The sequence below is a fragment of the Talpa occidentalis genome, unplaced genomic scaffold, assembly GCF_014898055.3.
Source record: "Talpa occidentalis isolate TD23 unplaced genomic scaffold, MPIMG_talOcc4v2.1 talOcc4.7, whole genome shotgun sequence".
Classification (NCBI taxonomy): domain Eukaryota; kingdom Metazoa; phylum Chordata; class Mammalia; order Eulipotyphla; family Talpidae; genus Talpa; species Talpa occidentalis.
Window position 1 is genome coordinate 126823226 of NW_023605083.1, and position 12970 is coordinate 126836195.

General features: G+C 38.1%; 1 protein-coding gene across 1 annotated transcript; it reads left to right on the forward strand.

Annotated features, from left to right (window-relative positions):
• Positions 1-1041: 1041 nt before the first annotated feature.
• APOH (apolipoprotein H) lies at positions 1042-11887 on the forward strand. The gene is made up of 8 exons (XM_037493516.1): positions 1042-1105; positions 1686-1862; positions 3714-3810; positions 4921-4997; positions 6773-6961; positions 8387-8566; positions 9986-10183; positions 11758-11887. Exons 1-8 carry the CDS (start codon positions 1042-1044, stop codon positions 11823-11825), a joined length of 1050 nt encoding a protein of 349 aa, XP_037349413.1. The 3' UTR covers positions 11826-11887.
• The last annotated feature ends 1083 nt before the right edge of the window (positions 11888-12970 follow it).

Consider the following 12970-nt stretch of genomic DNA (forward strand, 5'->3'; position numbering starts at 1 on the left):
ACCATCATGAGCACTGGTCTATTCTCATCTCCTCCTCAATTTCTTCTTTGAGTCCCAACTTTTAATTTCATATTAACTCTCCAAAACTAAAAGAGATCTAGAAATCTATCTAGAAATCTATCTATCTAGATAGACCTAAGGAGGATTAAGAATGGATGAGCAGGATCTTGTGTTGATTTGTTCCTAACTAGAGGTAAAAGGGGAATGGAAAGGGAATATTGTGAGCTCTGCTTTTTAGGCATCATAGTTTTAGAGGCTATCCTGAAGGTGTTCTTTCAGTGAAATAAGCCAGAAAGAAAAAGAAAAATACCGGATGGTCTCACTCATAGCAGGAATTTAGAAAACCTAAATAAGGGACCAGGAAAAAGACTAATTATAATCAAGAAAAAATCAAAATCAACAAGCAATTATAAACCAGAGATACACTACAGGTGGGAGGAGAGGAGGGGTTAGGGTCAAAATAGGGGGGGTGGGAATTGTATGGGGAATATAACCAAAATGAAAATGCATACATTGTGCAAAAATGAAAAATGATGTAAGAATTATATGAAATAAAAAAATAAAACTTTTTATGTTGTAAAAAAAAGGATCATACATCTGGATACTGTAACGTGGCTTCAGAGGTGTGGAGACTGTGGTCTAGAGGGTAAGTGATCATCCTGTGCTCATCTCCCAAGATGGTGGGGGAAGCAAGAGCTTGCCCTCTGGAGCTCCATCCACTATGCACACAACACATAGGCTAGAGCATGAGCTGTCTGGGCTCAACACCCCACAACCTGGGGTGTCAGGAACCATAATGGACCTCACCACAAATATCATGGAGACAGAAACCATCTACCCAGGATTTCACAACTGACCCACAGAAGTGAAAAGTAAATGATTAAAGGATGTAGGTCTTGGAGTTCCTTTCAAATCATGATTCTCTATCTTCTATTTACAGAGATAAAAGTTCACCAAAAAAGTTAATATTTAAGCACTGTGATATTTGCACATCTCTTTTTTAGTGGAGGAAAGGCACTGTGTCATTGTGAATCAGCCACGATGATTTCTGCGGTGCGTGTCTTGTTCTTGAGTTTTCTCTGCTATGTGGCTACGGAAGGATGGAGTAAGTATTCTTTGCTTTTGAAAAAACACAATCTATCCAACCCACCAGCATGTGCCAAGGCTCGATAATGCTACCTTCCACGTCTTCAGGCTGGATGCTGGAGAGATAAGACTGATACTTATTCTTGAATATAGCCCTGCATAGAGTGTTTCCCTAAGATATTTAGTTAGCTTAAGTCTCAGGGGCCTGACCTACAAAATGCATGAGTAGAAGTTAAGTGCCCTTCGGAGAATCGTTGAGATTAGATGTGGTATCGTGTCGACCACGTATTTGGTGCAGAGCTCGGTGTGCTTATTATTTGTAGAGGTAATGGTGTTTTGCTCACGTATGCTAGTGGACCTTAGAAACACAGCTATAGATTTCTTTATATTTATATTTATTTTTACTTTTATTTTATTTTATATATTTTTTACATCATTTTTCATTTTTGCACAATGTATGCATTTTCATCTTGGTTGTATTCCCCATACAATTCCCACCCCCCTTGTTTTGACCCTAATCCCTGCTCCCCTCTCCCCCCAACTCTGGTTTATAGTTGCTTGTAGATTTCTTAACCAACTGCTTTGTGTTCTCTTTCCAGCCTGTTCCAAACCAGATGCAATACCATTTGCCACAGTTGTTCCATTAAAAGCATCCTACGAACCAGGGGAGGTGATAACTTACAACTGCCTGCCGGGCTACTACACCAAGGGAGGGTTTAGACGGTTTACCTGCCCCCTCACCGGTAGCTGGCCCATGAACAGCATGAAATGTGTCCGTAAGTGAGCGCCTTCTCTCCCTGCTCTCCGCTCAGGTGGAGTCTGGGTGTTGGCGGGAGATGACCTTCTGCCTTGCCAGCTCAGGGTGCAGCGTGTCAGCCGAGCTGTGGAGTCAGGGGCTGTGAAGAAGCGAGAGGGCTGGGGGCTCCTTAGGGGAGGGGAGACTAAGCGATACCTGCCATTAAGAGAAGGGGAGACCAGCAGAGTCGGAACTGGCAGGTGTAAAAAGGGGAGCGGGTCTGATAAAAGGAGTGGGAAACACCATAGAAGTGAAAAGAACTGCAGCTACTCTGAAACAGATGGCAAAGAGACACTTGAAAACACAAAACTTGAGCAGTCATTGGATCTTTGGATTTTGCCTCAAAATAAAAGAAGCTTTCACATTGAAATGAATATACATTTCATCTCATTTTATATACTATAATTATATATATAAATTATATACTATACATTATAAATATATTAAGTTTATAACATGTTATGGATGTATATACCCCACATTACTTTATGGTAGATTGCTGATTTTATGGTCCTGTGATACCCAGTAAGAACAATATTTCAGAGTCAAATATTGGACAATCAATGAGATAGAATTTCTGGCAATTTTGTGTAAGAATTAAGCAGTAAAAATAACTATGTGGACCTATGTGAGCTTTGGTTGTTTAGATCATATAGGTATAACCGTTGTGAAAATTACACAACTTCAAACAAATTATTTTAATGTGCTTTTTTGATTAAAAACAACTAGACAATTTTTAGTGAAAATCACTGCAATATCATTAGGGAAATTTTTTTTATATCACTCATAACTAGAACTCTAGCAATTTAATTAATTAATTAATTTTCCTTGTCACCATCCCTTATATCCTCTGTCCTTTTTTCTCCCTCATCCCTTTTAACATCAGAGCCCTCAGTTTTTTGAAAGTGTTTCACATTATTGACCTCAATAATGTTGAATTCTGCTATGTCAATGTCCAGTATTTGTTTTTATGACTCTGACTACTTTGAGACACATAATTCCCTCAAATTCCCTCCTTTTTGTTGAAAATGGCTACATTTTATCCTTTCTTATGACCATATAATACTCCATTGTGCGGACATACATCTTCTTGATCTAGTTACCTATTGATGAGCATTTAGGCTATTTCCAGGCTCTAGCCACTATAAATAATGCTTGTATAAACATTGTGGAACTTAAGGCTTGTGTGTGTGTGTGTGTGTGTGTGTGTGTGTGTGTGTGTGTGTGTTGATGGCTTTATATTCTTTGGATAGAAGCCCAAGGATGGGAATGCTGAATATGCATGATTGTATTACAGGTTGTATGTATGGTTATATCTCGCAGGTATGAGATAGCATCTCATTGTGGTTTTAACCTGCATCTCTCCTATCAGGAACAATGATGAACAAATTTTCATGTCTGTAGGCCTTCTGAACATCCTCTTTGGTGAATTGTCCATTTATTAAACAATTTTATTTTTTCAAGTTATTTTCCATACGTATATTTTTGCATCATGTCATGGAGAAGATATCATTTTGCTTTTTCTATTTTCATCAGTCTATCATAAAGATTGAATGCCTCCATAAACTTCATAATTTATATTTTGTGGTCTGCATGAGATTTCAACTATTGATTAACTTACCGTGAATAATTAAATAATGCCCTGATAGTGAACATTTAGAGTATCCAGTTATTTGTTATTAGAGGTAACAATGTAATGAATTTGTGCATAGTTCGTTTGACTTAATTTGAGTTTAGGTAGTGGATCAAAGGATATAAATAAGTCTATATATTTTTATTTTAATGGAAAATTCTATAAATAGAAATTTATCTTTTTTTCTTTAAATCACAGCCAAAGTATGTCCTTTTGCTGGAATCTTGCAAAATGGAATTGTACGCTACACAACTTTCGAATATCCTAATACAATCAGTTTCACTTGTAACACCGGGTAAGGATTTTTAGTTAACAGATGCAAAACATTTCTGTGTCCTTAAGATAAACATTAAGATGGGTCAGTATTTTATTTCTAGCCTTTAGGTTGAACATACTGAGTACAAATCAATTTTAGTCGTGCTTTATATACCACAGTGGTGTTAAGGGTGAGTTAAGGGATGGAAAATATAACAACTAGTGAAATACGAAGTCATTACTAAATCTCATTTTTCTGCTCTTGATGAATTAGTTATCTGAGGAAATGATTGAAACTAGATGATGCCTTATAATCTCTGGTCCAGATCTTGGCACCAGGGCAAAGATACTTTAGGAACTGAACTTGGACTTTTGAGATGAGTCTAATTTCATTGACTGTCCTGGTAGTCTCTAGAAGAGAATTCTATGGAGAAGGTTGGCTGTGTGATGATGTACAATACAGTTCTCTTAATCTTCACATAATATAATATCCCCAAGAAGAAAGACATATGGTGGTCTTATAGCTCATCTGCCTTGTCAACAGACACCACCAAGTGACATTGTCAATAGCACATTGGCTGTATATCAGGGCAAAATTTTACTAAGAATCTTCATTTGGGATTGGAGATTAAGAATTAGAAAGTATAAAATAGTATATACAATACAGTTCTTTCCTTTCATCTGGCATGACTGATTGCAAATATATTGGTGGGGCTGATGACAACTAACCTTGAAATAATTGTTTTAAGGGCAGAATGTTACATTCTCAATGGGAGTAAACCACATTAGTTTTACACATTTTTGTCAGCTGACTCTCAGAAAATAGTGAAAATTATTCGTTGATTCTCTTTTGTGATCCTGAAAGAGATGATTCCTTGCTTTATGTGGGAAGTAGTTAACTTGGTTGGAAGGGAGGTGTTTGGGGGTTTGGCTTCCACCCACCAGCTATGAAACCAGCTTACCTTCAATTAGTCATCTGGGGTGTTAGGTTGGAAGATTCCCTAATCTTAGATGAATATTAGGCTCTCCAGCACCATCAGATGGGAAAGAAGTCAATAGTGTTGGTTTGAAGAAGTCCTCAGTGGAGAGGTCTTTAGTGATGCTGCTAATGGACTTTTACTGTTTGATGGATTAGATTCTCCTTTTGCAGGTTTTATCTGAATGGATCTAGTACTGCTAAATGCAATGAGGAAGGAAGATGGAATCCAGGCATTCCTGTCTGTGCTCGTGAGTTGGGTCTCACTTAGGGGGGTTTGACCTATTGGTTTTGCCTGGGACGTTCCTGATTTTACCACTATAACTTTTACAACCAAAACCCTTCAGTCTCAACTCAATAATATGGTTGTTACCCTTTTCGAGATTGTTCATCCTATACCATTTTGCTTTGAGGATGAAACAAGCAGCTTGTAATGGCAAAAGGGAATTATTTGACTTACGAACACATTTTATATTCTCCACCTGGTAGAGTTTGTGATTTCTGAGTTTATTAATTCCAATAGATCCCCAAGTTTTGGTGGGTCTTGAATATGTGTGGCATTGATCTATTCAGGACTGCCACTATTTGACTAGAAGAACTGGAAACAGTGAGATCAAATATCTTCTTTGCACTCATTCATATATCCAAGTGAACCTGTATTGAGGACCTACTATGTGCAATCTCTTATTCTCAGCACTAAAGCTTTAAGAGCTAAAGGACACTTAGCTCTGCTCTCAACAGGTAAGTCTAGAGAGGAGGGAGACAAGAAAAAACAACCCTAGAGCCCACCCAAGGGCCTTGTATCCTACAAGTTTATTGAGATGCCCCAGGCATGCTGGTTTATTAAGGGGATGCTCGGTCAAGCAGTCAGGGGCAGCTCTGGGCTTTGCTTATCCAGGGAGGGTGTTCTTATGAAACCTGGGATTTATGTAAGAGCCATCTTTTACCAGGGGGCTCAGGTGTTACAACAATAGTTATGGTTCTTTGACATTTAGAAGAGGTTTTTCCCAGCAAAAGCAAATGGAAAAGTAAAACCATTTCAAATCAAGAGTGGTTTCAGGGAAATTGAACTATAAAAGAAAGATTTCCTTTTCTTTTTTTAAGGATAAATTAACTGGAATTATTCACCTGGTAGCAGCAATCACCACGGGTCTTCAAAAAGTTTCCTTTGAAGCAGATTTGTACCAAATAGTGAGGTCTCTTTTCTTTTTAGTTATAACAGAAAAGCTGCTTTAGCTTCAGTCTCATCTAAATGAGAGTTTCTCATGCTTGCCCATACCAATGCGTTACCTGTGCATCTTGTTAAAATGCAGATTCTGATTCTTGGGTCTGGGGTGAAGTTTGAGTTTCTGCTTTTCTGATAAGTTCCCAGGAAGTACCCATGTGTCTAGTCCAGGGATCACACTATGAGTAGCAAGGATCTAGATAACACAACGTAAATTACATTTTGGCCTGTACTCACTTCCATTATGTTATTTTACCCTTCTCTGGCTTGTTGAAATTCTCCATCAGACAGGTCAAGATGACAAACCTCTACCACATCTCTGTGTGATGCACTTATATGAGCTCCACATAGTGAGTGTAAAAGCAGGAGGTAATCAATAGTGACAGACAGACCTGAACTAGCAGTGGAACTCAAATGACTCAGATGACTTTGCACCAGGTCACTGTCCTTGGCAATAATGTCAACATGGCCCCTCAGCGACATCCAACTCTGACTCCTAGAAGCATCTTCCAATGTAGCATTTGGATCAAAGATTTATGGAAACCAAACTATTGTGTTATTGTAAACAGCAAATGAATGGTGGCTATATTTAAATTTAATTCATGTTTTTAGTTTTTTGTACTGGTTCGGACATCTAGTTTCCAAATCATATTTCTTTATTTGCCATCAATTGTTTTTACCCTGGCATTTGATCCAATTTTGCATTTTCTCAAGTTAATATTTGGCTTGGTTTTCTTTCTGGAAAAGGTTTCTTTAAGACTCAAGCATTTTCATAAAAATGATTGCTCTTTTTCTATTCAGCTGTAACCTGTGCTTCACCACCCGTACCTAAGTTTGCAACACTCAGTGTTTACAAGCCATTGGCTGGAAACAACTCCTTCTACCGGGACACAGCAGTCTTCCAGTGCTTGCCACAATATGCCATGTTCGGAAATGATACAGTCACCTGCACAGAACATGGAAATTGGACTCAATTACCAGAATGTAAGGGTAAGTGCAATGAGAAGACAAAATCATCCTGTGGAGGCATTTTTGAAAAAGTCAAATGACTTTGTTCAACAAATGTTTATTGGCATCTGTCATGTGCCAGGAAGTGATAGGTGATAGGACACCAGATGGATGAAACGAGACTTCTGACTTCAGGAGAACTGCATTTAATGCACTGAACTTTCTGTACTGCCTGGGAAAAATTCCCAAGAAGGGTCTTGGGGGATATTCCCGGACTCAGTCAATTGTGCTATTGGTGATTGTAAAATGGTGACTTTTTTCCTTTTTATTTTTTTTTTAATTGAAGGAGCATTGTGTGATAACTCTATATAAGTTGCCATTGTGCATCATTATAAACAACATCTGTATTGATTACATTAAGTAATGGTGACTTTCTAATCCTATTTTTCATTCTGTATTTATTGGTTGGAATTTTTCTATAGAGAAGAACTTTTCTTCCATGGACTTTTTTTAAATATTACTATAGGCATATAGATTGTTTTTTATTCTATATGTGGAAGAGCCAAAATTGAACCAAACTTTGGAGTTTGTACTCAAACTGCCTCATTAAATTACCTCCCCAAAGCTCTGTGCTCTTCCCTGGCTCTGGCCTTGCTCTTGTACTGGGGTAGATAGGAATACGATCCCCTGTTGAGGATCTTAAAATGACCAAAAAGCAGTACTGATATTCTCCTTCACTTTTCTTTTTTTTTTTTTAGAGATTTATTTATTTTTATACAAGAGCTGGGGTACAGGCCAGATGCGCGGGAGGGTGAGAGGATTCGCCAGAGACAGTGTGGGGAGCAGAACAGGCAGACTGACTGAAATACACTGCTGAGGGGAGCAGCAGGAGAGACAGGAGAGGTCTGCTGCGCCATGTGGGATTCTTGCTGGCCTGCCAGGATAGAACCACACTGCAGAGGCTGCAGACAGCTTCACAGCGCGGTGCTTAACTTGCTGTGCCAATGGGGAGGCCCCTCCTTCACTTTTCATGCTGGTTTTTGGTATAGTCTGAAGACAATCATAAAAATTAGTCTTAACATTTAAAATCCAAATAATGGTGTGCTCATGTGCATGAAGGAAGTTAACAGAGACAGACTTTTCAATCCACCCTCTTAGACTGCATGGAAATGAAGTTTACAATAAGTTTACAATACCTCATAATTATGTGGCATCCAAAGAACTTGGTGAAATATCACTCATTTACCTTCAAAGTGTTGTTTGTTTGTTTTTTTTTTTTAATATCCAGAGTCCCATGGGTATGAAATAATCAGGACATAATTTAGCACCAAGCTACCTAGATATTGCATTCCAATGACAGGAAGACCCTGATTCACTGGTGTAATGGAGATTAGAATGTGTCTAATCCATAATTACTAGACAACAGTACTATTGATACTAATCTGTTTTATTGAATAAACCTTTTAGAAGTAAAATGCCCATTCCCATCAAGACCAGACAATGGGTTTGTGAATTATCCTGCAAAACAAGCTCTTAATTACAAGGATAAAGCCACCTATGGTTGCCATGATACCTATGTCTTGGATGGTCCAGAAGTAGTAGAATGTAGCAAATTTGGAAACTGGTCTGCACAGCCAACTTGTAAAGGTAAGAAATGTGGGTGAGATCTTGAAAAGCCTCCAAAGTTACCCAGTGATTTGCCTTTTCTTTTAATGATTTCCCACTGGTTGCTCAGGCTCTTTTAACAGTTATTGGTGTGTGAAAGACTTTGGGATCCACCTGTGCATGGGGAGCTCCATGCTTAGGAAGCATATCTGAGATTAAACTGAAGAGATAACAGATTCTTTGGAAGTACTGATAATATGATGGAAGATTGTGTGGGCTTCCTAAAATTGCTCTAAAGTCTTCGCCCATGAGCATTCTTTTCTGCTTTGTTCTAGCCAACACTCTTTTTGTTGGTGGTTGCAAAAACCAACCCTACATTCAAACTTGTTAGAGGAAATGGGGATTATTATAAAAGGGCAACAGGCAATCATATGGACATTGGAGATCAGAAGATGAAACACAGGTTCTCCTAAGATTTGGAACTGATAATCAGGAACAATCGCTACTCTTTCCATGTCTCAGTGGCCTCATAGTCTCTTTCACTTGTTTTTTCTGCTTACTCACCTTGAACCTGGCATGACTCTACACCAGGACTTCTCAATTAAAGTGTTATTCACTAACTGACCTCTTTTCTTTTTTCAGTTGGTTGTTTAACCTTGATTTGGTCAATGTCATGCTTATGCAAAAAAAAACAACCACTGGGTTTGTTTAAACAGAGTTTCTGTTTAAACAGTAGATCTGATAGATCCAGTAGATCTGGATAGAACTTAAGAATTTGCACTTTCTCCAAGTTCCCAGGTGATACTGCTAATCCAGGGGCTATTTTTTTAACGAAGATATAGTCTCAGCAGTAATCTAGTATCAGTTTCATTGCCATGAGGGATCTGGAGCATGAATTCTACTCCAGAGTTGACCCCACCAATGAGTGGACCTGGTTTTCTGTAACCCCTTGTCAGTAGGTCATTGGTTATGGGATGCTCCTTTCCCCAACCCTAGGATTACGAGCTGGTTCAGATAACCTCCCGGGTGAGGTTATGACCAAAGGCAATTTTTCAGAGACAGGAACAGTTGTGAGCAGTTATCAGCCAACATTTACACTGGTTGGTTCGATGGGTAAACTAGCTCAATAAATGAGATCTGAGTTGGGTGATGTAGGCTTATAGGGGATGGAAGTATCTGGTAGAAATTCTTTTTCACTGAAATGTAGAATCTGATGCTTCTCCTCTGTCCTTTTTATGTGGCTCCTGTAGGGGAAGGCACGGCCATCTTGGAAGCCATGACTGAGGGGGCAGTTAATACAAAACACTGTTAGCATAGAGACTGATGTTATTCACTATTTTCCTTGGAATATTTTTGTCTTAAATAATTTGTTTCAGGTGTACTCACCCACTATTCAAATACTTCATTGTCTTTAAGAAAGATTGAACTCTTAAATCTTGACTACCAATATTATCTTTTTAGCAACTTGTAAAATATCTGTTAAAAAAGCTACTGTGCTATACATGGGAGAAAAAGTAAAGCTCCAAGACAAATTTAAGAATGGAATGCCACATGGTGAAAAAGTTTCTTTCTTCTGCAAGAATAAAGAAAAGAAGTGTAGCTATACAGAGGAAGCTCAGTGTGTGGATGGCACCTTTGAAGTCCCCAAATGCTTCAAGGGTAAGTCTAACATTGGAACTTTTAGGTGGGACTTACACTTTTCCCGCACCATAATCAGTGCTTTTACTACATAATGACTGTAAGAAGCCATGTCAATTTGGAAATTGGATTTTTAAAAAGTGAGGTGGAAGGCAGGAGAAAGTAGTGAGGTGGAGCAATAAGGTGTATTCACATTTCCCCATTTGCACAACATTTTCCTTCCCAATTCTTTTCCTTAAAATTCAAGGTTGTGGTTTTGTTTGGTGAATGTTGCTATGTATTATACCATATTGTAAATTTCTAATTAAGTTTGAATTATAATATTTAATGCAATATTGAAAAAAATGACATTTATCACCTCTTGTCCCAATGTATAAAGAACGCACCCCAAGTGAGTGGCAGTGGCAATGGCAGTATTTAGAGCTGCCAGTCTTCTAAGTTTCAGATTTAGGGTTGAAAGAACCTTATTGTTATGAAGAAAGGAGCAGCCAGAGGCTGGAGCTATTGTTGGGTATAGGTTTAGAAATGCATTAAGGATGAGGAGGGCGATATGTCAGAAGGCTGTGGGAGGATGGAAATGGGAACAGGTAAAGAAAAGAGGGGTCTGAGACTTGCCCAGCTGGAGAGAGAGGGGAGAGGGGTAGAGGAGAGAGGAGAGAGGAGGTGAGGAAGAGAATGGGAATAATAACTAGTACATAGTGCCCCCCTCATAGATCTGATCTTTAGAAATATTATGCATGACATGGGTTAAGTGCTCAACCAATGATAATTGGTTATAATTATAAAATACGTAATTATAAATATATTTTAGTATTTCACATCTTACCAGTGCTCTGCCCTATTTTGAAAAACATTTTTTCAGTGCATGTCTAACTATAAATTATTCATAATTACAATTGTTATAATATATAATTATATATCATATATTATATAACATAATATATAAATTATAGTATATATTTAATAGATAACCTATTATGTATTATCATGTGTATATCATGTATTATGTATTCTAATATATAATTATATATCACACATATATAGTTATAGGATACATATAATTATATATAACATGTATTATGGAAATTATAATTATGAATAACAGAGTTAGAAATACACTGAAAAAAATTGCTGTTGTTCAAAATAGGGCAGAGCCCTGGTGAGATCTTAATACTAAAATTGACAGTGCACAAAAATCCTTGTACAGATCAATAGGAAAAATATCAGAAGAGGATGACTAAAAAAATAAGACAAAACGAACCAGAGCTTTGTTGATGTATTTCTTCAAGCTATTCCCCCTCCCTACAGACAATGCAGCACTGTTAGTATCTTGGAGAATAAAGGACTGATTCAATTTTTTTCCTTTTAATTTTCACTATCACCATTATCTAGAGCCTTTTAATTTCTCCCTGGGAAATGCTTTACCCTTTTCCCGGAGGTTTTCTTACCTCTTAAACCCCATACTAAATAGTTTCGGTAGTACAATTAAATTTATTCTATACATTTGTAAAATGTATTTGATTTGGCTTAGCTATTTAATAAGGTTAAGACACGATTGTATCTCTTAGAATATTTATCTTTTTCTCCCCAAACAGAGCACAGTTCTTTGGCTTTCTGGAAAACGGATGCATCAGACGTAAAACCATGTGAAACTGGTCCTTAGATTCAAAATTAAATGTCATACTTGTATCCGTGTTTGTCCAAGACACCTGAAGGTCGTGAAGAATAAAGTTACTGAATTTATTGCCTTGGCTAAAGCAGTATTAGTCCTTATGGTTGCTCAATTTTAACTGTGCTATCTGGTTAAGAAACTCAAATATCCCAGAGCATCATCTTTTCATGACTGAAGTGGGATGAGTCAGCAATGGTGTGGGTTTCCCAGGTCCCACCTGATGAGGGAGCACGCTCAATGAGGGGCTGCTATGGGCCACCTCAGGGGTATAAACACAATAGGTCACGGGCCCATTGGAATGGATTACTCTTCAGTCGTTAAGATCATGGCAGCAGAGAGAGTGTCTTATGGGAAGATCTGGTGACTAATAACTGGTCCAAAAGCTTTTCAATGCCCTGTCATGCCTGCTTTCCAGAAGGATTTGGAACAGCTTAATGTTGAAAGGACATTAATCACGTAAAAATAAACCCAACACACAAGAAACAAAGCAAACACACAGATATTATATGTTTATTGTTACATCATTTAGTTTTTTTAGATTTTTTTATATTGCCCATACAATTGCACCCCCCTTATTTTGACACCAATCCCGCCTCTCCCCGCCCCGCCGCCCCGCCATGGTGTGTCTCTGGTTTATAGTTGCTTTTTGCTTTTGATTTTTTCTTTCTTCTAGTTATTCTTTTTCCTGGTCCCTTATTTAGGTTTTCTAAATTCCTGCTATGAGTGAGACCATCCGGTATTTTTCTTTTTCTTTCTGGCTTATTTCGCTGAGCATGATCCCTTCCAGCTCTGTCCATGTTGCTGCAAATTGCATGGGTTTATCTTTTTGGATGGCTGAGTAATATTCCACTGTGTATATGCACCACATCTTCTTGATCCATAAATAAATAAATTAAAAAAAATAGAATTTTTTGCAAGAGCAGGCTTAGGCTTACAACAAAACTGGAGGTACAGAGATGCCACATATTCCCCTTGCCGCCAGCCCACCCCAACGTCCTCCCCCATCACCAACATCATTTCCCAGAGCTGTTCATTCATTTTTTAAAGATTTATTTATTTCTTGAATAGAAGAACTTGGGTACAGGCCAGAGGTGCTGGGCGGGGTGTGTGTGTGAGAGGACTCACCAGAGACAGAG